Source organism: Caretta caretta, chromosome 6 (genome assembly GCF_965140235.1).
Source record: "Caretta caretta isolate rCarCar2 chromosome 6, rCarCar1.hap1, whole genome shotgun sequence".
Taxonomy (NCBI): domain Eukaryota; kingdom Metazoa; phylum Chordata; order Testudines; family Cheloniidae; genus Caretta; species Caretta caretta.
Window position 1 is genome coordinate 26,934,059 of NC_134211.1, and position 24,984 is coordinate 26,959,042.

The 24,984-nt window shown below is 40.4% G+C and overlaps 1 protein-coding gene across 4 annotated transcripts; it reads left to right on the forward strand.

Annotated features, from left to right (window-relative positions):
• Positions 1 to 157: 157 nt before the first annotated feature.
• SPTY2D1 (SPT2 chromatin protein domain containing 1) lies at positions 158 to 24,697 on the forward strand. 4 transcript variants are annotated; one of them, XM_048855877.2, is made up of 8 exons: positions 158 to 340; positions 2,186 to 2,280; positions 6,782 to 6,850; positions 12,793 to 12,907; positions 13,538 to 15,313; positions 16,375 to 16,534; positions 19,394 to 19,471; positions 20,813 to 24,697. In XM_048855877.2, exons 3-8 carry the CDS (start codon positions 6,833 to 6,835, stop codon positions 20,907 to 20,909), a joined length of 2,244 nt encoding a protein of 747 aa, XP_048711834.1. In that variant the 5' UTR covers positions 158 to 340; positions 2,186 to 2,280; positions 6,782 to 6,832; the 3' UTR covers positions 20,910 to 24,697. The 4 variants fall into 4 exon arrangements, with proteins under 4 accessions (XP_048711834.1, XP_048711835.1, XP_048711833.1 ...); XM_048855878.2 differs by lacking the exon at positions 6,782 to 6,850; XM_048855876.2 differs by lacking the exons at positions 2,186 to 2,280; positions 6,782 to 6,850.
• The last annotated feature ends 287 nt before the right edge of the window (positions 24,698 to 24,984 follow it).

Consider the following 24,984-nt stretch of genomic DNA (forward strand, 5'->3'; position numbering starts at 1 on the left):
GGAGCCGGTAGAACCCAAGTCACGTGTTGTTGATTATACGTGTCCCAGGCACGGGGGGGAATGTGACGTTGGCCAGGAAGTGACGTATGAAGGTGCTGACGTATACGAGGTCATATAAGAAGTTGGCTCGGCGCAGCCGTCAGTGTGGAGGGGCCGGAAGTGGTCGGGGGGGCGGGGCGGAGCGGAGCGGAGCTGCAGCTGGAGTGAGGCCTCCTCAGCTGGGAGGTCTGGGGACCGTCTCGCCGCCGGAGCCGCAGAGCGGAGCCTGCCCCGGGCAGACATGGATTTCCGGGAGATCCTGATGGTGGCGTCTGAGCAGCAGGGGCTGAGCGCCGTGTCGGTGAGAGCCGGCCGGGGGGAGGGGGGGCTTTCGGGAGAGCTGGGGGGACCTGAGCTGGTCGGTGGGGCGGAGCGGGGGGGCCACGGGCTGGGCTGGGCTGGGTCGGGCCTTGGATGTCCCTGCCAGCCCCAGAGTCCGTTGCCCGTTCCCGGGAGCCGCGCGGCGGGGGCCTTTCCAGCCACGGCTCTCGGCGCTGTGGGAGCGGAGGGGGCTTGTCCCCCGCCTGCTCTGCCCAGCTGCCCGAAATGAGACGCTCCTTCAGGTGAAATTTGCGCAGGGAGCCGCAGTTACTGGGGTGCGGGTTGGATCCTCCTTTTCGCTGGCGTTTAAAATACAGTTGAGGTTTATTTGCAACGTGGGACACCGATGCAGAAAGAAAGCCCGTGCGGGAGCAGCGCCCTTCCGAGGCAGCCCCGGAGAGCTTTTCTAGCTTGGATTGCTGTGAAATGAAGCCGGCAGCCGTGGCCGGTGGAGGACTGCAGTGTGCTGGGGTTAATTTCTTTCTCTTAAAACAAAATGAATGTCAGCCTTTGTTCGCTTTTACAACAAACGGAATAAAATCAGTTTTATGTGGAATTAATGTAGATTTATGGATAAAATGAGCCAAGTAATGGGTACAGGTGAAATCTGAAAGCAGGTAGGGGGCAAGTGGCCTGGTGGTAGTACTGTGTTAGATGGTTTGCATTCCCTTGCTCCTGTCTCTGCTACCCTGGACTGGCAGGGGCTGAAATTACTTCTAACATAGTGTACCTGTTTGGAGAGGGCAAGGAACTTCTTTCTCCTTTTTCAGCAGTGATCACTCCAGCCAGCTAAGGAAATTTATTGGTGCTAAATACTGTAGTGGTCTTGTCCATTCTTCAGTCAGAGCTTTGGGGTTCTGTTTCCCTGGTAACATTTGATACCTTCACTTACCTTGGTGTAAATTTTGGGGTGGAGGCATTTGTTTTTGGTATTAGTGAGGAATCAGCAGTTGCAGGAAAAACAGAACCTTTAACTTTTGTTTTGACAGGTAATTCATTTGCCTGTGTGTTGTATTCTATCTCTAACACTTGATCTGTTTGTGTCTTGTAGTAGTTAGATGTCTTACACCTTTAAAATTACATTGTCTACTCAAAAAGAAAAGGAGTACTTGTGGCACCTTAGAGACTAACCAATTTACTCTTTTCTTTTTGCGAATACAGACTAACACGGCTGTTCCTCTGAAAATTGTCTACTCAGTTTTCTCCTGCCGTTTTAATGGAATACTTGTATTTGCTGCCTATCCTAAATAGTTATATGTTGTTACGATGCATTGTTGAAAGAGCTCTCATGTTCCATGTCAGAGGGTCTATACTATTCAAGGGCCCAGTCCTGCTTCTGTTGCTTTTAATAGGTGTTTAGCCATAGCCATTGTCTTCAAAGGAAGCCGGATCAGCAGGATTTACTTGCATGATTAACTTAATTGTAGAGTGAAAAAATGCATTTCAGGTTTACAGGAGTTGAGGCTTCCCTGTCTCCCTGCACTGATACAAGTGAAATTAGTGCAACTTCTGCTTGTAGGCAAGGCCATCTGTGTAGTGCGGAGGGGCTTAGGTAGGGTTGCTTTTCTCAGTGAGATGTGCAGGGGGAACTCTGCTGTGTGGCCTTTTAGATGCAGCTGCTAAGGTTCATAGGAGAGGCTATTTCTTGTGGGCTTCTGAAGATAGACATCTAAGGCACCCCTGTTGACTTCAAATGTAAGGGACAATGTGGTTTAGTGGGGTCTAGCAGAATAATTCCAGATTATAGAATTTACACATGCTATTGTGAGTTCTTTGCAAACCTGCAGGACAGTTAAGAACAATTTGTTTTATTTTTTTCTTTTAGAAAACCTTAAGAAATTATGTGACAAGAATGTTGAAGTTGTACAACTAAGGACTCACACTATGGAAAGTCAATTAAGTTATGGTTTCATATGCTAGGTAACTCTCCCCCTTCTGTGTATTCTCTGCAATATCTTTAATGATCACATATGGTGTAAGCAATTTAATACATTTTTCTATAACCTTAGATCACAGTAATACAAGATGTTTGTGTATGCCTGAGTTTATGAAAGCCATTTGTATGAAAGGTATACAATAAACCATACTTACGCATCATACTTCATGCTAAATGTACCATACAGAGTCATTAGCAAAACTTCCTGGCATATAAAGGCCACAAATTCACAGCTACATTAGCTTTTTTCTTAGTAACTTATTCCCTGAATTTTACTCAAGGAAGGCTTATTTACTATAAATAAGTTTTTAGTATGTGAGTGTTAATGAAGACTTATAGGTCTTGGTCAGTAAAGGACAAAATGTTCCAGTTTATGACAATGGGAAAAAAAAACAACAGGATGCTGTGCATACTCATCTGATTTGTAGAAAAGTGTATTTGAATTTTTTAGAACTAGTATGTGGTCTTTAACTTAGACCGTATTTTAGTGCATGCTCATTAGGGTCATAGATTCACTGTAGCCTTTTCCTGACTTCTGCTGCTTTAACCTTAATGTTCTTGCAGCATAGTATTTTGAGTGGAATAAAGTCATTGGCAACAAGATTTTTAAAACTGGAAAACCAAAACAGGTTGCTTAATGTCCCTGAGGGATTGCAGAAGGGCTGGGTATTTGAGACTGTCAATTTAAGGGCACTGGAAAGCTTGCTCTGCAGTCTTTCCCATCTATGTATCATTCATTGGCTTCCAGACTTCAGAATCTTCTGTGTTTCCCTACCAATCTCCTTCTTGTATTTGGAATATCGATTTGAGTGTCTTGCTGCAGTTTTCCCTTAAAATTATTGTATGCTTTCCCAATGGAATCTAGAGCAGGGATGGGCAAACTTTTTGGCCCGGGGGCGACATCGGGGTATGGAAATTGTGTGGCGGGCCATGAGTGCTCATGAAATTGCGGGAGGGGGTGAGGGCTCCAGCTGGGGGTGCGGGCTCTGCGGTGGGGCCAAAAATGAGGAGTTCAGGGTTTAGGAGGGGGCTCCAGGTTGGGGGGTGTGGGGTGAGGGCTCTGGGGTGGGGCCGGGCCAGGGATGAGGGGTTTTGGGTGCAGAAGAGTGAGGGGGATCAGGAATGGGGGCAGGGTGTTGAGGCACGGGGGGGTGAGGTCTCTAAGGTGGGGCTGGGGATGAGGGGCTTGGGGTACAAGAGGGGGCTCTGGGCTGGGATTGAGGGGTCCAGAGGGCAGGAGGAGGATCAGGGCTCTGGCAGGGGATTGGGGTACCGGGGGGGGGGAACTCGGGCAGGCTCCAGGTGGTGCCTACCGCAAGCAGCTCCCAGAAGCATGTCCCCCCTCCAGCTCCGAGGCGCTGCCAGGCAGCTCTGTGTGCTGCCCTGTCTGCAGGTGCCACCCCTGCAGGGAACTGCGGCCAATGGGAGCTGTGGATGGAACGGTGTGCAGAGCTGCCTGGCCACACCTCTGCATACTACATAGGAGCCGGACGGGGGTCATGCTGGCTGCTTCCTGGGAGCCGCGCGGAGCGGAGCAAGCCTCCGACCCAGCTCCCTGGCTGGAGCACAGGAGCAGGGCAAACCCCCGACACTGCTCCCTGGCAGGAGTTGAGGGCCGGATTAAATGGTTTGATGGGCCGGATGTGGCCCACGGGGCCGTAGTTTGCCCACTTCTGATCTAGAGCCTCTGAGTCCCAGACTTTTGAACTCTATGCAACAATTCAGAGAGGAGGGGCTGTAATTGGGTCTAGCATAGAGACAGCTTGGCTCCAATCTGGGCCATAAATTGTTGTTTTAAGAGGAGCAATTAAGGTGGAGTTGGAATGCTGAGGTTGGGTGGGCAGCCTGCCTTGAAACTGGAACAAAAACACTACTTTCTGGTTCATCAGCCAGAACATTTGATCAGTCATTCAACATCCTTTTCTGGGTGCATAACTGGTATTGGTTCTACATATATGTTTGAATTTAAATGTGATTTTAGTAGAAAAGGTTTATAATTGCTTCATCCTATTAAGTTTCTAGGGAGTTGCCCTTTGCTAGAAGCCAAAGTGATGTTCTCTATCACTTTTTTATATAAAAGGTTATCTGTGTGAAAGTTCACTGAATTTGTCGTTATCAAAAGAAAAATATGTTTAGTTAAAAACAGTGATGGTATAACAAATTACAAATCCTGTTTGCCCACTAATGGTGCTACATGGCTGGTGATTAGGCAGTCATCAAAAGCTTAAGTGCCACAATAAGATTGCCAAAGAGAGTCATAGACTGAACATCCAGCCAGACTGTCTTAAGGACTTAGCTAAAGATAATTGGAGTGGTACTTGAGCTGCACGGAGGCTGTGTCCATTTGGAATTTGCATTGATGATGGGGAATGATAGTATTGCATCATGTCCCAGTAAAATTGTAGATCTGTTCATTTCCCCATAGAAAACCAAGTTCAGAAATAATAAAAAATGTTGTAAGTAGTGGTTTAATTCGGAGAGTATTCCCATTACAAGGTAAGGGATATGTTGGATTTTTTTTTTATTTATTTATTTTTTTTAAAGAAAACGCCTTGTAAAGTTATCAGTAAATACAACCATGAGTATATACACCTGGCTAATGAGCTTATTAGGCAGATGTTGCCAAAAGTTTCCATAAGAGCTGCAGAAAAGTGATATGCCCCTTGTGGTGCAGCTGCAAGCACATTTTTACCTGTCTTGTAGATATGATGCTGTACAGTGGTTTCAGTACTATATATTCAGTATTCTGCTCCAGCACAGGTTTCTAGTGTGACCTTAGGCAGGTCACTTAGGCCCAGATCCTCGAAAGTATTTAGGCGCTTAACTTCCATCTGTGCCAATGGAATTTAGGAACCTAAATACATTTCAGGATTTGGGCATTAGTACCTTGATTGTGCACCATATTAATCGATGGGAGTTTTACCATTGACTTCAGTGGGTGCAGGATTAAACTCTTGTCTCCATTTCCCCATTTGTGATAAGTGGAGACTTCTCTACTTCACAGGGGTGTTCTTTGGCTTAATGGAGATCAAGTACTTTGAGATATTTGGATGGAAGGTACTACAAAAGTGCAAAATATTGAATATGCAAAATAAAATTACAAACATTTTAACACGCACTTTGAGAATAGTTACAACTAAAATCACCCCTTTATTTAGTTCTGTGCTCTGGCTGCTGCCAGGAACCTCTCATCAGTAACTGTAATGCTTTCACATAAGACAGTGCTTTTCAACCTTTTTTCGTTTGTGGACCTCTAAAAAATTTCAAATGGAGGTGTGGACCGCTTTGGAAATCTTAGACATAGTCTGTCAACCCCCAGGTTGAAAACCATTGTTCTCTGGTAATGAAAACTTTTCACAGACTCCTTAGAGAGAGTCTGCAGACCCCAGGTTGAAATCCACTGACAAAGGAGATCTCTTCTACTTCTGATGAAGGGCCAATCCTTATTATAGAGAATTTATAAAACACAGCAATTAGAAACCTGAAAGAGAATAGCACTTAAATCTCGTGGAGGTCACTCAAAACTGAAACAACTTTCCTCCAGACCTGCACTAATTGAAGAGATGTTATTTTATGGTAAACCAGACTTAGGTATGTGGTAAGTGAGTAAATTGAACCGTGTGGACTAATGCTGATGGATCTAAATGGGTATAGTGCAAATTGAATGTTGAAGAAGTAGCCTCCGGCGGAATTTGCAGACACACGGCTGTCAGTAACATGGTTTATATTGCACCATTATAAAAGCCCCATCCCTATAAAATTTCTTTCTGTGGCTGAGAAGTAGCACCAATGCACGAACAGCTATGAACAGATCTAGCCAACAGAGCTTATAACCCAAAGTGTATCCTTGAAAAAGGCTATGAGCAGTTGAAGACTCAAAAGATCTACTGGTGGTCATTGGAATGTGTATTACCTCCTCTAATGGGCAGTGGAAACTTTGGGCATGTCATTTCTGCATATGAAATATGAAGATTGGACATGATGAGTAAAAACATGACACACCTATCCACAGTTATTCCACACATACATGGTTTCATGTAACTGCGTCCTACCTCATAAACCAGAGCCTAGATATACCATTCTATTAGACCAACTTCCATATGATAATGGGCAAGCCATAGGATGTGGTACAAAATGTTGGTCTGGACTGAAGGGGTTTTTTTTGTTTGTTTGTTTTTAAACTCTAAGCTTGATTTTCTTTCATAACTGAGCTCTAGGGTCCAGCAGAGTCTGTGACAAAAATGTGTATGTAGGGATCTGACTTTTAATTTTTTTGTATTAATCTCTTGCTATGTAAAAGACCAACACAATCAAGGGGAAATAACTATATGGAGGGAACAGTGAAACTTGCTATTGATAAATGTTGTCAAACGGATAGAGTAAGCAGGAAAATATTTTTTCTGTGATCATTTTTAGCTACCATAATAAGTTTTATGAAAATAACATGTATAAAATGTTCAGACTGATTTTTTTTTTTTTTTTTAGTTGTCCCTGTAAGCAAAGACATTCAAGACTCTGGTCAAGGAAATTTTCCAAATGAACATCAACTTCGAGGTTTTTGAATAGTTTACCTCAGTGGTTCTCAGCCCTGGGGGTACACACAGGTTTTCCAGGGAGTACATCAACTCATTTAGATCAGTGTTTTTTAAACTTTTTTTCTGGCCACCCAGTTGAAGAAAATTGCTGATGCCCGTGACCCAGCAGAGCTGGGAATGAGGGGTTTGAGGTGTGGGAAGGGGGCCCTGGGCTGGGGCAGGAGGTTGGGGTGTGGGAGGGGGATGAGGAGTTTGGGGCGCAGGAGGGGGTTCTAGGTTTGAGGGGGGGCTCAGGACTGTGGCAGGGGATTGGGGTGCGGTAGGGGGTCACCGCTCTGCCCTGGGGATGCAGGCTCTGGGATGGAGCCAGGAATGAGGGGTTTGGGATGCAGGAAGGTGCACCGGGTTTGCAGGGAGCTCAGGGCAGAGGATGGGGGCGTGGGCTTGCCTCCAGCGGCTCCTGGTCAGTGGCGCAGCGGGGGTGCTAAGGCAGGCTTCCTGTCTGTCCAGTGACTACACTGTGCTCTGGAAGCGGCCAGCAGCAGGTCCTTCTCCTGGGCAGGGGGGCTGCAGGGCTCTCCTTACCTCTTGCCCGCAGGCACTGCTCCCCCCCAGCTCCACTCCGATAGGCCAGTTCCCGGCCAGTGGGAGTGTGGAGCTGGTGCTTGGGGCGGAGGTAGTGCATGGAGTCCCTTGGGCACCCCGTCTCCTCCCCCACGCTTAGGAGCCGGATCTGCTGCTGGCTGCTTCCGTGGCACAGCGCAGTGTTGGAGCAGGTAGGGACTAGCCTGCCTTAGCTGGGCAGCTCCGCCAACCAGACTTTTAATAGCCTGGTCAGCAATGCTGACCAGAGCCACTGCGACCCAGTCCCTTCCGTTCTGCGATCCAGTTCTGGGTCTCAACCTACGGTTTGAAAACCACTGATCTAGATATTTGTCTAGTTTTACAACAGGCTACATAAAAAAAACACTAGCAAAGTCAGTACAAACTAAAATTTCATGCAGACAATGACTTGTTTATACTGCTCTGTATAGTATACACTGAAATGTAAGTACAATATTTATATTCCAGTTGATTTATTTTATAATTATACGGTAAAAATTAGAAAGAGAGCAGTTTTTCAGTAATAGTGTGCTGTCACTTTTGTATTTTTATTTCTGATTTTGTAAACAAGTAGATTTTAAGTGAGGTGAAACTTGGGAGTTCGCAAAACAAATCAGACTCCTGGAAGAGATACAGTAGTCTGGAAAGGTTGAGAGCCACTGGTTTACCTTATTGGTTTGAGTGGTGCTCAAATTGCTTTTGTTTTTTTCAGTTTTAAAAATTGTTTTTTAGCTATTCGAATTGTATTTTATCCTTCATGTTTTCTGAGATTATAGTTGAGAGATTACAACTATTTTTAAAAATTAATAAACTTGTGCTACTAACACCTTAAATTAATAACTAGGAGTAATTTTTGAATTTTTTCTCTCTTCTTCTACCTTGTTTATCTTTTGCATTTCATTCATCTTGTTCAGCCAAAATAGACTTTTCTGGTTTCAGAATGCCATTGTTGAGTTGGAGACAGTGCAAGGGAATGGTTAAAAAGAAACAAACCATTCATTCTAATTTTTTTTCAAGTTATGAAACATTTCTATTAATATTGGATTTTGCAATAACTATACTAAAGCTAAATTTTCAGCATGAACTACCTGACTCTTTAGTATGAGCACCAGAAGACCTGTCCCTGAATCAAGACCTTATAGTTTCTTTTGTAGAGAAAAGGTGCTATGTTACGAAGGAAATTTAAAACCAAAAAAAGTTTTGGCCATACATTAAGCAGCCATATTTATGAGCTGCAACTTTGATGCTTCTAGCTCCTGCTAGCCAAGGCATTTTAATATTTGCACCGAAATCACCCATATGGTAGTCTAACATTTATTACTTGTCATCCACCAGGTTAAGCCCAGTAGATCCCAGATCTTTAGCTTTTTAAATTAATCACTGGGTTTTTTCCAGCATAGAGAAAATTGTGCTGGTTTGATGGTCTAGTTGTAGCTCAGAATGCTATGTAGAGTGCTTAACTGTGGGACTCCAGTGCAGTCTCATTCATGGACAAACAAGGTCTGAAAACATTTAGTCCTCAAACAGCTCCTCCACTTCGTTCTGGGGCACAGTAAGCTAATTTCAGAGGGATCCACATCCAGCTTGTTTGTGGCTGGTAGGGGTTGGTTGGCTGTGGGCAGAATTCAGGAAGGATGAGGTAAAAATGAGCATCCTCTGAGCATGGAGGAGGATGGTGGGGGAGTGAATATCTTCTACCAATAGAGCTCATTGATGGGATGAATAATTTTTCAATATTTTAAGGGGCACAGTGTACAATTGAGAACAGGCGCTTTGAACGCCCAGAGGATGAGCCTTGATAACGTATCTTATATTTTGTGAGAAAGCAAAGCCAATGTGGTACATTTTAGCAATATTTAGCCATGGAGCTGCTATCAGTTGCTACCCTGAGAGATAATCAGTGTTTACAGTTTGAGAAGCACACGGTTCCAGAATAGCTTGACCTGCTCTTTTCTAAAGGCTGTTTCTCCATTCCTTTGACAAACTTTCTGATAACTGTGTGAAACTTGATTGGTGTAGATGCTGCTTACTAGATTAAAAAGTAAAATGTTCATGCTTATCTTGTCTGTCATTCCAGGAAACTGATGTTGGAGTAGCTCACAGTTTAGACTAATCATTGAATGATGGTTCTGGAACAGCTTTGTGCTTCTGACCAACCATTCATTTTTTAAACAGAGCTAAACTTATAAACCTGTTCTGGTTATTCATTTAATGATGCTTACAAACAGTTTGAAGAAAATACTTTTTGGAACAGAACTAGTGATTCGTAACATGAGAAATACTGTAAATAATTTGAGCAGTGTTTTGTAGCTGCATCTTCAAGATCAGATAGAAATGACATTTAGAAAGCTTCCTTGACTGGGAAAGACTAATTATAAAAAATATTACTGTTTACTCTTGTTACAAGTTCACACACAAATGGTGTTGAGAGGGGTTGCTTGTAGAGCTGCTTATTCACCAGAAAGCAGTGTATTTTGTTGTATTATAATACAGTGCTCAAAAATGCTTCTCTAACGCTTAATTTCTTTATAAGCCTTTCTAATGTGATGGATCATTCTGCATTTCGCCCTGCTATATGTGAAGCATTTTTTTCCAAGAAGTCCTCCTGTACAAAACTCTTAAACAAAATTTCCTTTTTGTACATTCATTTTTTAAAATCAGTTGTAGAAATTGAATGATAAATTTTCAAATGTAAATTTTCTGTTGGTGAAATGTGTTATCAGCTTTAGGAATGAAATCATCCACAGAGCAAGACTATAACCCAGTAGTAGCAGTGCAGGGTTCTCTAAAGTGCTCACCAGGGTGCGTCAACCTTGTTCTGGAAGGATTGCCTCTAAGAACGAGAGGGTAGTTCAGTCTTTGTCTTTTCAGTTTTAGGTCTAACGTCTGAAACTGTCAACAGAAAGATCAGTCTTGATGATGTATAAATATCTGTCCAATAAGCAGTGGACTGAAAGTGCCAATTCATTTCCCATAGACCTCTGAAGAATTGTTATATGGCAATATTTTCACCCACTACAAACACGGGCTGGATTTCAACCAAAAACCCAGATGTGAAAAACTTCGTATCCCAATGCAGATCCCCTGAACTGTTTAGTTCCCCGGACAGTTTATTTTGTACCTAATAGCAAAGTTGAACAACTAACAAAACTGCTATTGGTGCCTTTCGAATGAACCCTGGAAATCTTTACTCTCTCTAGTTGTCCTTACTAATATGATTAGTCCCATGGATTTCAATTGCAAGTGCAAAGGATTGTTGTTTGTGTGAGTTAACTACTCAAAGGAGTAAGGGGTTTGCAAGAAGTCCTCAGATTGTGAAGATACGTTTTATGTGTAGACATATCTATCAGTAGATACATTCAGGTTCTGGAAGGCTCTTTAACTTGATGCTGAATGTCAAGTTTTGCTACTGAAATGAGATTGTGGTTTTTTTAGTTTTGCTTTAGCAATTTCAGGAATTACTAAAAGGCAACTCTTAAACAGCTGCTACAGGAGCCTTGCAGCTGGTGTTCTAAGAACCAGTTTTGGCTTAGTGCTTAGTAGAAATGATCTTCTGAACCTTGAAGCTTAGTATATACATGTTTGTTTTAACACAAGCTTGTATTTTTATATAAAACACGCAAAGCATTTGTGTTGGTATGTGGCAGTCTTCATCAGAAATTAGAGCTGAAAAACTCCAGTTGGACATATACTTAAGTATGTGTAAAATTACACTGCTAACCAATTTTTCTACCTCCAAGGTATTTGGGCATAGATTTCTTTTTCCAGATGTTATCCAGTAAAATTATTTCTTAAATTAAGTGTCTTGGTCATGATGTTTGTTGAATGAGACTAACCAGTGATGGTGTGTTTCAGCACACTACCAGCTGTAGGAATACTTATGGTTTCATATATGGCAGAATTTCAGCTCATTTCCCCAGGCAATTCTTTCAAATGGGGAGGAATCTCAAAATTTTAGAGCAATTTTGTTTCACCTAGCTGTCCAATTAGCTAAAGGCTTTTGCTTATTAGCAGAAAGGAAGATATACATGTTCTAAAATTACCTTCCTTTGGTTCTCCCAGCTGCTTTTGGATTTAACTAATTTCCTCTATTTCCATTATCTTATCCATTGTCACCTTTGCTTCCTTCTCTAACCCTTTTTAGTTTGAAGCCTCTTTTGTATGAGGGAAGAAGTTCCAGTAATCGCCAATTCTCTCCTTTTTACTTCTTCCACTCCTTGAAAGTTCTGTGTGATAGTAACCACTTAAGTCAAAGGGCTTGACTGCTGTCACACTGGAACTGAAATAACTACATCAGTTTCACACCTTTAATTATGTCAGAGGAAATCTTTGTGTGGACACATATTTTGGATTAAGAGTATCCTATTTGGATGTAATGTAAATTGATTTTTTTTACCAAATTAAATTACATCCAAAGAAATTATGCTTAATCTGACATTAGGGTTCACACACAGATTTGCATCAAAAATAACTAATCGTATAAAATAGAGCCAATGTAGTTATATTGATTCTAGTTTGTATGCAGGCAGACAAGGAAGGCTGGATGAAGCCTGTAAACTCTTCCCATCTGCAAAGGGGGGAGTCATGCAAGAGTGAGGTGTATTACCTCACTCTCCAGACAAAGGCTTGTGTGATGTTTGTGGTACTCCTTTCCCCTACTGGGCCGGGGAGTGTAGAGCTGCATTTGGGTCCATTCTAATGGCTGTTTCTACTAGACCACTGGTGTGGCTATTGCACACGTTTTCAATCTCCCCTCCTTTTCCTCTTCATCCCTTCTGATTCTCTTCTGTCCTCTCTTTGGGTCCATTTCCTCCTTTCTGGTTCCTTGTCCTTTTTATGCCCAGAATGGCTCCTTTGCTATGACTTTTGTACATAGGGCCTGTTCCTGTGCAATGCAGAGCCGCCTCATTTCTTGTTAAAGTCTGTTGCTTAATGAATATTGCCTTTCATTGTTAACCTATTTAAAGCCAGATAAATCCCTGTTACTGAGGCTTTGTCTACACTAGCACTTTTGTCAGCAACACTTTTGTTGGTCAGGGGTCTGAAAAAACACACCCCTGACTGACATAAATTTCATCGACAAAAGCACCAGTGTGACCTGCGCGATGTTGGCAGGAGAGCGTCTCCTGCCGACATAGCTACCGCCGTTCATTGGGGTGGTTTAATTATGCCGGCAGAAGAGCTCTCTCCTGCTGGCATAGAGAGGCTGCACAGGTGCAGTGTACAGCTGTGCTGCTATAAAGTCCGTAGTGTAGATAGCCTAAACTTCTCATTGACTGTGATTTTCCCACTTAGTAAAAACAGCTATAAATATTAAGACCTTTGTTTTCTTCTGATCAATTTGCTTTCTCTTTGCAGAAAAGATACAGTTTGGCAGTAGGCCCTCCCAAAAAAGATCCAAAAGTCAAAGGTGTCCATTCTGCAGCAGTGCAAGCTTTTCTGAGACGGAAAGAAGAAGAAAATAGGGGAAAAGGTACCTGTTAAAGTTGTTCAGAGTATTCCCTACTGGAGAACAACTTCTTCAGTGACTCTGTTTGGGACATTTTTACCCTACTCCTTACGCGCCTTTGAATATTATTGTTATAGATCCCCACGCTTTGGAATGTCCTTTCATAATTCCTGCAGAGTCAGAACCACTGTAGAGCAGGGCTGCGCATGTTCTCCTTTGTGAATCCAAATGTTTGCTCAACAGCACTTCTGCACTCGTTGTCAAAGCAGCAAGAATGGACTAATAGCATGAACCAGGAGAGGGCACAAGGAATTGTTCTGAACTTTTGTACAGTTTTTAATATTGAAAAAACTGTATTTAACAGTGTCTGAAAGTGACAAAAAGCCAGGATTCCTGTCTTTACCTCAGAACATTATGCCTTTAAAAATTAGATACGCTAACCCCGTCTGGATTAATTTTAAATCTTTTGGCTGTAGACTTTATTCAGACTGTTGGTGTTTTTAAGTTGTGTGTATGTTCCCTATAGTTGTTGTTATGCAGACTGAACTGTAGCCATGTTCTTCATAATATTTACTTAACCCCTCTGGAATTCTTTATCTCCAGAAATTTAGATTAGACGTGACTGAAAAATCTTTTCCTGATATTCTTTTACAGAACTAGAGGCAAAAAGGAAGAAGGAGGAACTTCTAGCTAAGCGTATTGAACTGAAACATGACCGAAAAGCAAGAGCTATGGCTTCACGGACTAAGGACAACTTTTATGGCTATAATGGCATTCCTGTTGAAGAGAAGCCTAAAAAGAGGCAGACTTGTGAAAGTGTTGATCGATGCACAGATGCAGAATATATGACAGAAGATGAGGCAGAGCGATTTGAATACAGTCAGACTGAATCTGAGCATGAACCAGAAGAATATGAAGAGAAACCATCCAAAGCTGCAGTGAAACCAAAGGCACTTCCCAAAAGTGCTCCTACCCCTATGAACTTTGTAGATCTTCTGAGGCTCGCTGAAAAAAAACAGTATGAACCAGTAGAAATAAAAGTAGTGAAAAAGACAGAAGAAAGGCCAAGAACAGCAGAAGAATTGAGAGAGAGAGAATTTTTGGACCGGAAAAACAAAAAAGGGGAAACCCAAAAAGAGAAAAAAAAACCTGAAAAAGAGATTAAGAATGTAACTTCAAATAAAGTGTTTTCTCATAAAGAGTTTATAAACGCAAAACTCAGTAAAAACTCAGTGGATAAACATTCCTCTTCAAAAGGCAGCTTCCCCTCTCAGTGTGGCGCTGATAAGAAATCCAGTGGGCCTGTGTTTAGCAACAAACATGCAAGGTCATCATCTTCTTCCAAATCCAGTCAAGTGGAAAAAGCAAAAGTTACACAAAATGGATCTTTAAAAAGGTCATCGAGTGGCATCCATAGTAAATCTTCAGTCAATGGAGTAGGAAAATTTGGGTCAAGCTCTCATACACCAAGCTCAAAAGCACCTGCTAATGGGGCTCAGAAACTACAGTCTGCTAAAGAACTTAATCTGAAAAAATCTACTTCTGTCCATACAAAACTGGGTAGTGCAGCACCCCCTCAGCATGAAATTGTTAAAAATTCCAGCTCTGGGAGGCCGGGGAGCAGTGCGGGGATGGGCGGGACCGGGCGGCCGGGGAGCAGTGCAGGGATGGGCAGGCTGCCCAGCAGTGCAGGGACGGGTGGTCCTGGGTGGCTGGGGAGCAGTGCGGGGATGGATAGGCCAGGGAGCAGTGCAGGAACGGGCAGGCCCGGGCAGCTGCCCAGCAGTGCAGGAACGGGCGGGCCTGGGCGGCCGGGGAGCAGTGCGGGAACGGGCGGGCCCGGGCGGCTAGGGAGCAGTGTGGGGATGGGCAGGCCGGGGAGCAGGGCGGGGACGGGCGGGCCCGGGCGGCCGGGGAGCAGTGCAGGCACAGGCGGGCACGGGCGGCCGGGGAGCAGTACGGGATTAGGCAGGCCGGGGAGCAGTGCGGGAACAGGCGGGCCTGGGCGGCTGCCCAGCAATGCAGGAACAGGCGGGCCTGGGCGGCTGCCCAGCAATGCAGGAACAGGCGGGCCTGGGCGGCTGCCCAGCAATGCAGGAAAAGGCGGGCCAGGGCGGCCAGGGAGCAGTGTGGGGACGGGCAGGCCGGGGAGCAGCGCGGGGACGGGCGGGCCCGGGCAGCCGGGGAGCAATGCCGGGACGGGCGGGCCTGGGCGGCTGGGGAGCAGTGTGGGTACAGGACCTGGAAAATCAGTCAATTCAAGCATGGGACCTGGGCGACCAGGCAGTGGCTCAGTTGTACCTCCAAAACCTAAGTGCACTGTTGTATCAGAAACAATTTCATCTAAAAATCTAGTCTCCAGACCAAGTAATGCACAAATGAATGGAACAAGACCTCCTCCAGGGCATAGACCAGTGTTTCATCCACAAGGTATGCTGTTTTCAGCAAATAATTTTTTTGTGTTATAAATAAGTTTCATGCATTACTTGTTGCACACTTCTGAGGTTGAAGTTGATCAGAATTGCAAGTGAGGTTGTAGATAGATTTTTCTAAGTGTATCTGATAGCCAGAATGGCATTCTGAAGAGTGCCACTAAATAGCAATATGACTTTTTCTCTCCCCTTGCTGCTCATTGCAATATTTCTTTCCTCTTCACCTGACACTTACACCCAAGAAAATAAGATCCTCAGATAGGTGAGGTCTTTTCCAGTGAAAAAGAACAAAATTAATAAATAGAAAGGAAGGAGAGAGGAGTCCAACTAGCCAAAAAAATGTAATTAGGTCTTTTCAGGTAACTTTTATAACCACAAGCTACTTTTTAAGGGTAGGTGGGTGAGTGGCCAAAGGGGAAGAAATGAAGGATTCCTGAGGCCAGGTGTCATTTAAAATAGTGAAGAATTAATTAAATTTTAATAGTGCCTTCTGTTCAAAGATCTCAAAGTACTTCATAAACATTAGGCCCCACAACAAACCTGTGAAGTATGCTTAGTAAGTGTTGTCTGGATTTACTCCACCTTGTTGGCATGGGGAAGTGAAGTTTTAAAAAAAATCTTTGCAGTTGTAAATGGGATAGCACTTTTGCAAACCAGTGTATTTGAAATTCCATGGTTGAGCAAGTATGCAGGCATAAATTTACCTTTCATTCTGGCAGTTCCTCTGGGATGCAGTTGACTGTAATGATGGGAAACTTGTCTTGTACATGTAGCTTAGAGGAAATATTTCCTCTTGCTGAGACTCTTGGAATGTCCAAATCAGTGGGTTTTTTTTAAAAACTCAGTCTTGCAGCCCAGAGCTGCAAATTGTACCTCAAATAATAGATATATCTGCACAGAGTCCAGTGAAATCATTTATTTATCAAGAAGAAGAAGAGGGGAGAGAAGTAATGGGGAAAAGCATAAATAGAAAAATAATAAAAATCATTTCAGTAGTGAAGATTATTTTGTAACACATGAGTTACAGAAGTCGTAAATATTTTTACTCTTTCTCTTTAGGTCTTCCAAGGCCTTCTCTTCCACCTATAAGTTATAAAAGACAAATAGAAGATGATGAGGAATATGATTCTGAAATGGATGATTTCATTGATGATGAAGGGCAACCCCAGGAAGAAATATCAAAACATATTCGAGAAATATTTGGCTATGATCGGAATAAGTAAGAGAAATTAAGATGTAACAATATTTTCATGTCCTACATTAATTTTGTTTGACCAGCTCTTTTCTTCTGAAACTGTAAATTGTTAAACACTTAGTGTTGCACCCAACATAGGGGAATTCTTTATTAGACCTTGTTCTAACAGGCAAGAACTGATCACAGAACTAAAAATTAATGGTAGGTTAGTTACAAGTGATCATGACTTGATCACATTTATAATGTGCAAGCAGAAGAAAGTCCAACCAGTAGAGTGAGTGTGTGTGTGTGTGTGTATATATATATATATACACACACACACACTTATATCCATATATATACTTGATGCTTTAACAGAGCCAACTTTACAAAGCTGAAAACAATTATGAGCCAAATCAGCTGGAAGGAAGAATTTAATCAGAAAAAATGTGAATGATAATTGAGGATCATTTAAAAACATCTTAGTAAATGCTCCAATGTCCACAATTCAACAACTGAGGTGGAAGGTCATGCTGGTTAAAAAAACCAATCTGATTTAGAGGGGAAGTGAAGGCAACAATAAAAAAATATATATAACAAATGGAAGAAAGGAGATGTTGACAGTGATGAATATAAATTGAAAGTTAGGAATTGTAGAAAATTGATAGGTTTCAGAGTAGCAGCCATGTTAGTCTGTATTCGCAAAAAGAAAAGGAGTACTTGTGGCACCTTAGAGACTAACCAATTTATTTGAGCATAAGCTTTCGTGCATCTGATGAAGTGAGCTGTAACTCATGAAAGCTTATGCTCAAATAAATTGGTTAGTCTCTAAGGTGCCACAAGTACTCCTTTTCTTTTTGAGAAAATTGATAATGGAAGTAAAAGGACACAAGGAAAAATCTATAGCCAGCAGAATTAAGGACAATAAGAAGGACTTTTAAAAATATGTTGGAAACAAAAAGAATCCCCTGACAATGTTATTGGTTTAATACTAGATGGAAATGGTAGAATTATCAATAATCAGAAAAGACAGAAGAGTTCAAAAAATATTCCTGTTCTGTATTTGGGGGTAAAACAGATGTTATAGTCTAATCACATAGTGATTACGTGCTTTCAATTCCACAAGTATTTTTGGAGAGTGTTAAACAGAAGCTACTAAAGTTAAACGTTATTAAATCAGCAGGTCCAGATAACTGCCATCCAAGACTTTAAAAAAGCTGGCTGAGGAGCTCACTGGATTATTAATGTTGATTTTCAATAAGTCTTGGGGCATTGGTGAAGGTCCGGAAGATGAGGAGAAAGTTGATGATGTGTCAAGTTTTAAAAAGGATAAGTGGGATGTCCTGGGTAATTATAGGCCTGGCAGCCTGATGTGGGTCCCAGGCAAGATAGCGGAGTGGCTGATATGGGTCTTGATTAATAAACACTTAAAGGAGGGTAATGTAATTAATGCAAATCAACACGGCTTTATGGCAAATAGAGTCTATCAAACTGGCTTGATATCTCTTTTTTTCATGAGATTACAAGTTTGGTTGATAAAAGTAATAGTTTTGCATAATATATTCAGACTTCTATAAGGCGTTTGACGAAGTACTGCATGATGTTTTGATTAAAAACTAGAATGATATAAAATTTTGTGGTAATAGAACATAAATGACGAAATTATCAATTCTTCACGTTGCCGTATGTGATACCTGACAATATGTATTTCCAGCCCTGTGGTATTTAATGCCTTCTATGGAAGCCTGTAAGTCTATCTTCTAAATAGTTATGCTATATTCAGCGTTATAGTATCTTGTTGCCTAAGGGTCAAGCTCTGTAACTAGCTCTTCAATTTGTGTTAACTGTTCTGTCAGATGGTCAAACCTCTGATATATTTGTTGCATAGAGCAATAAACATATGTACACACTGACCAAGAAATGAAACCTTTTATTTTCCTCGTTTCGTACTCTGCCTCCTTTCTTAAGGTATATTTTTAAACGTAATGATATTTCAAAAACCTCAGTTTTTCTTGATAAAACAATATTTTCTTTGGCACAGTGTGGCAACCCTAATAGAGTTGCCATGTAAGCATAACCCACCATATGAATTAATTAGTTTGAATAGTATCAGGCGAACACTTTTGACCTGAAGATTTGTGAAGCAGAAGTATTATCCTCTTCTGCTTGCAGTTGTTCTTCCACAGCTGTCTTACCAATCAGTATGGCTGTCATTAAAATATCATGACTATTCAACCACAAGAGGTGAACCCCCTCAAACTGTTGAATTGTGTGAAGGAGGAAGCAGTTGCCTACTTGGTTTCTACTTGACTTCCATTTGTCTTTTTTTGGTGGATGAGAAGGAAGGTGGGCAACTAAACAATACAAAGTCCTAGATAAGAAAAAGAGCAAAACTATTCAAATAAGAGACTAAAAAAACCTGGCATACTGTCAAGTGCTTTTCTTTTACTATGTTGGTCTTGTGGCTCAAAGACTAAATCATATGGATACATTTGTTAGTTTTTAATGAAGAATACTAGGAAGGATTTCAGTCTTTTCCATATTATGCTGTTATGGACACCTGGACCTTCAACAGCAGGTCTGATATAGTTAGCACTGCAACAGAAACTAAATGGAATGGGCCGTGTCAAGTGTCAGATGTGCTGCATAGGACAGGACACGCTTTCTGTAATTCACTATTGAACATGGGTTAACAAATACTCGATTAAGTAAGTTAAAGTATGTTTATTATTCAGTGGGTTAAAACTTGATTTTAATTTTTTGGAGAAATGTAATTGGGTATATATCAGGATAATCTTTTTAAAAAAACATGCCTATTCATAATTCAGCCATATATATTAGTATTGACTAGCTCTAATTTTTGTTTCTCATTATATTGGATTAAATATAAGTATTTGCTTTCAGATATAAAGATGAAAGTGATTATGCCTTACGTTACATGGAGAGCAGCTGGAAAGAGCAACAGAAAGAGGAAGCCAGGAGGTATGAATTAGATTTAAGTTTTGGTAGCAAGAATTTTCTTCTCCTTACGACTGTACTAGTATCTTTAAGTCATGCAGCTGAGTTAAAATGGACATTTGTCGGGTGAAATCTGGTCCTAAATATAAGCTTTGTGAAAACAGGCTTACATACAACTTAAGGCCAAATATCTTCCCTAAGTGTCTTATAGTTCCAGTCAAAAAACGTTAACAAACCTTGTGGTTTATCACTTAAATATTGTAGAATTTTGCTAATTCTTGAGAGCTGGAAAAAGGAATTGACTAGTAAATGCATATATAAACAGTGTCCAGACACAGAAATGCAAGTATAGTTATAATAAAATAGTGAAAAATAAAGCAGATTTTTGAATTTCAGTCATGCATATCTGGGGCCTCTCTTCAATGGCAATATGACACAGACCAACAGTCTGTAGTAGATTTTTATTTTCTGCATGGTTTGAAGAGGAATGTGGTGCAGTTATAAAATCTACTCAGTGTTTTACCCCAGCTACTGAGTACCAGGACTCAAATATAGAGACATTTACAGAAGTTTCCTGTTTCCATTATTGGGCCTTTACATTGTCTTTTAAAAGGTGTGTTATGTATTGCATACTTGCAGCTTCTCACCCCAAGGTTGGCCAGTAGGTCTTGATTGCTTCCCCAGGTACAGCTACTTGAGCTGTAGCTCACGAAAGCTTATGCTCAAATAAATTGGTTAGTCTCTAAGGTGCCACAAGTACTCCTTTTCTTTTTGCGAATACAGACTAACACAGCTGTTACTCTGAAATCTTCTCACAAAGTTAGTCAGCCTGCAATATGGAGTTATGGGGACCAACTGTCCAATCAATTACTTGAATGCTACACAGCAGTTGCTGTTCACCAGGTTGTGTGATTGGGACCCTGAAACAAGGGTTTTTCAGTGTTGATCACCTGGCTCCCTGTTTAATTGAAAAACCTGTTTTTGAAGGTTTTAGATGCTCCCCTTAAAAGTCTAAGGAAAGAGTGGTATTAATTGTAAAGCACCTGCGCAAAATATCTTTCTCTCTACCCCAAAATGCTTTTAACCAAATATCCTAGGCTTGTTGTGCATCCTTGAAGTGGAGAGAGATCTTTGTAACCCAACAAACCTAAACTTCTGGGTACCTTGCAGCTTTCATTTAAAAAGAAAAATGTCTTAAGCCAAACTTCAAATATTTGAATACTTGGTGTATTTATTACTTTAATTTAAACTCTAAATTTGGGTTAGTTACTTTTTCTACATGAAAAGGAGAGCAGGAGTTGTACACGTTAATGTCTCCTGGGTAGTAGTAGTGTAAAGGATTTGATATCTTCTCTTATTTGGCAGTTTGAGACTTGGTGTCCAAGAGGACCTAGAAGAGCTGAGACGTGAAGAGGAGGAATTGAAACGTAAGAGGCAGGCAAAGAAGCTGAGGACACGTTAACTGATTTATAGTGGTTTTGTTCTGTTTTTCTACTATCCTGGTCACCCCTTTGCCTCCATATTTCAGCTCCTCGTATAGTACGACTTTAGTTTTTATTTGCTTATTGGTGAGCAAGAAAATATGTAAAGGGAGGAAAGGGCATAGAAAAACAAGGCTTTAGTTTGACCCTAAAATATTTATTTTTAATACTTGCCAGGGTTAATTTTTTACAAAAAGAAACTAATGCAGATTTTTGGAATAAAAGCTATTAATTAGTTTCCATTGACTAAATTAGTTCAAAATGCCAGCAGAAATATTGACTAACTATGCACTGGCTTGCAAGATTTATGTGGGCCCATACACCAGTAAATCAGACTTGCATTCTTCATTTGACATGTGGAAAAAAAAAAGATGAATGCCATTTATGTTCCTTAGTTATTTTTGAGAGATAAAAGTACTGCTTTGTGTCTTAAATCTCCTGAGTTAGGATCCCTCAAAATATTGAAATATCATCTTCTGTTCAAAATAGCTTGGTTGTAAATTTCAGCCATTGTTTAAAGCAATAAAATGATGTTTTTCTGATTTGAGAACCTTGTGTCTTAACAAAAATAGTAATTAAACAGAAGAACCTTCGATTTCTAAAAAAATGCTTGTCTTTCATTATACCTTGCATTTACCAGTGTGACCAAGATTACACTGGCGTTTTTTATGTCTGGAATGCCCGTGCCAACCGATTTCAGTAAAACACAAATAATAAACCTTTTTCCTGGAAAATAGGAATTTGCAGCGTTTGAATATAACTAGTGCTTTTTGGCTCAAGCAAATGCTAAGGAATTTTTTTCTGCCCTGTAAATCTTAAAATTGGTTTTACAGTTTCATCTGTTTTTACATATTGAGTGTACAGTACACTTTTATGTTTTTTCTTGCATTAAAAATCAGGTTTTTAAAATATGAAACAGTTATTTATGCAAGCAGTTCCAAAGTCTGGAAGAGTACATGAGAATTAAGTTGTGTGAAATACAGAATTTTCAGATTTTTTTTTATGATCAAGCCAAGATGCATTTGCAATTCCTCTGTGATATCAAATAACTTTGCAGTTGTCATCCTGAATTTAACTAGTGAATACTTCTGATTTAATTTTAGCGAACCAAAAATTCAAATGTAATGAGTATCAAGAGAGTTCTGCCCTCTATTTTGATGCCCATATTGCACCTTTATGTCAAACTATGCACTACAAAGATAAGTTTCCTCTCAGAAAATAAGCATGTAAACAATACGCACAGGGTTCATCTAAATCTGCAGCGATTGCACTCTGGGTTCACAGCCCTAATCTAATGATGCATTACTTTTTATCCCCCCACGCTACCACAGTGAGTGGTCTCATCAAAAAGCCTGGATCACTGCTCTACTCTGCTTCAAGCATTAGCTCTCTGTTAGTAGGACTTCTACCATTCGATACTGAAACTGTTGCTAACCTCTAATGCTAGAAGCATTTGGCAAAGTGTTACAAGGTTATTGGGGGTAAATGGAAGAGACTGGCCAAGGAATAAGGAAGAGGTGGGGGAAGAGAAATTGCATGCAAAATGAGTAGATACACAAGGAAGGAGGGAACTTAGCCTCTCAGAGAGCATTTCATGTCATTGCTGCCTCCAGAAACACCAATTCTGGCATCAAAGTGGAAGGACCAATATTGGCAGCAGGTGACCTGACTTGTAAGGAAAAAGGGGGCATTGTCCCTATTATAAACTGTTTTGGCAGTGGTGTAGCATTCCATCTTTTCAATACATTGCTAAAATGAATGAACCCTTTGAATAGTTGTTACAGGTTTGTGTAGTAGTAATTGACAGATACCCAAATGAAGGTAATTACCAGTGCGCCTCTGTATTTTTTTAAAAACTGTGTATATTGAATAACATAAAAATTGGTCCATCTCTATTGTACCTGCTCAATATACATATATATATATATATATATATTTGAGATGATGCAAGATACTGTAACCTGATTGGTTGATTACATGTCATTGTATGTTTGCTCTGCTTAATGGGACCAACTGAATTGTTTGCTGTAGTTTCTAGAATTATCCACTCAAGACAATGACTGAATGTTGGGACTATGACCAAGTTGCTGTTCATTTTTTTAAACTGAATTGAACCTCTAGGTCTTTGTCAGCCCAAATTATATATTAGCCCCAAACAATAATCTGAAATGTTGAAAAAAACTTCGGAAATGAAAAACGTATTCACTGTTTGATCCACTGACATTTTCAAAAGTGTATATTAGAAAATGACACTTCTAAAATATTCAGTTTAGAGCTAAATCTGCATTTCAGATAAAAATAGATGAAATAAAGCCCTGATTATCCTTTTTTTACTTATGTACTTGGCAGAGATATGCTGTAATTAACCACTATTACAAGATTAGTTCAGCTCTTTAATCTTGAAAGCACTGTGTTGTCATTTGTCTTATACAATATAACTGGAATATCATCTCCATTGCCAACCTTCCTCAAACACAGTACACCTTGTGCTGTATTTGTTTCCTCATAAAACAATAATTAAATTTTTTTTGATATTTCATATAGAAATTTAATTCATCTTTGCAGTCAGGAAATACTTTCTCATAGCTAGTATGGGTTACTAATGATTTTTCAAACTTTGTACAGGTTACTATATTTTAATTAACATGTCTTTGTACATCTACTGCATTCTTACTGCTTGTAAATCAGCTAGGAAAGTACTAAAAAAATATTTTATATCCAAAAGTCTGTTTACTCTCTACCAGATAGTTAATTTTATTTTGTTAATGTCGTCAATATCTGATGACTCTTCAAAAGACTTTCAAGTAAAAAACAAACAACAACAAAACACTGCCTATTCCTGTTTATAAGGATTACATGTTAAGCCAGTGACGTTCATCGTAATTAAACGTTTGGGATTTTTTTTTGGTTTTTAGATTTTTAATTCAGTGTTTGAAGATGTGCCTTTTTTTTTTTTTTTACTAAATTGGGTGTAAAAAATCTATTCATGAATGTAGGAGTATAAAAAAGTAAAGGTTAGTCTGTTTCTGCTATCACGGATGACAGATCCTTTCTACTTGATAGTCTGAAATGATTAGTTTTCATAAAACCCTTCCAGGTCAGGCTTCAACTGCACAGTCACAGTAGCTATTTCTTTACCTGTATTACTAAAAGAAATTAAAGGCACTTTGTATTCAACTTTTTGAAAATGGTTTTGTATTTACAATTCAGCTGTGCTTACACATCACAGCACTGTCCGGAGGTCAGGGTAGTGCATATCACAGGAAGCCTTAGTGTGCAATTCTGTCCTGTGCTTTAAAGTAGAAATCTTTCAAAGTATATGAAATCTCCTCACTGGAGTCTGGAATTATTTTTGTGTAAACCCCAAAATTGTGCAGGAAAACTTTTTTTTTTCATTTTGAAACTTAATTAGTATCTGAAGCATATTTCCCAATACAGCAGGAGACCAAAACAGAGAGAAAATATATGGAGAGAGACTGGTGTTTAAATTGTGATGAATATACTTGACTTATTTATTCTGGTGAGTGTGATGCAATATTGAATTGTCAGTGTGTAATTGAATGCTTTCTGTTTTAGCCTCTGATTTTCTTTGGGGGTTTCATTTGTGCACAGTGTCTTTTTACACAATGTGACAAATCAGGTAAAAACTTACATAGCTTAACTGTTTTCTGGGTGCTGGCAAGAAAGTGTATACTTTTGCACATGCAGAGTGCAGATAAGTTTTGCATATGTATATAATAAATTACAGGTATTAAACATTTTATTTATATTTGTCATTGGTTTGCGTTAATTTATATAAGATTTATACAATTTTTTTTCCTCCCAGACTCCTTACAGGATACTAGGTGAGCCCCAGTTGTCCTGAAGGGGAAGAAAAAAGTGATCACAAGTGCTCATATAGCCAACCTCAATGTATGAAAATCTAGCAGGGTAACTCAGCCATTCAGAAAAGCAAATTTTGAGACTGCACCGTGACAGGCCATCCCTCCACTCAGTGCTGACTCCATCCGTATGCCCAACATATTTATAATGAGACTTTTTGCCTCGTTTTGCTGA

Excerpts from the sequence above, each read along its gene's own strand:
- SPTY2D1 (XM_048855876.2), top strand. The coding sequence starts at position 281 with ATGGATTTCCGGGAGATCCTGATGGTGGCGTCTGAGCAGCAGGGGCTG. Across the intron at positions 341-12,792 it reads AGGGGCTGAGCGCCGTGTCG|AAAAGATACAGTTTGGCAGT; the intron begins GTGAGAGCCGGC and ends TTCTCTTTGCAG. Across the intron at positions 15,314-16,374 it reads ACCAGTGTTTCATCCACAAG|GTCTTCCAAGGCCTTCTCTT; the intron begins GTATGCTGTTTT and ends CTTTCTCTTTAG.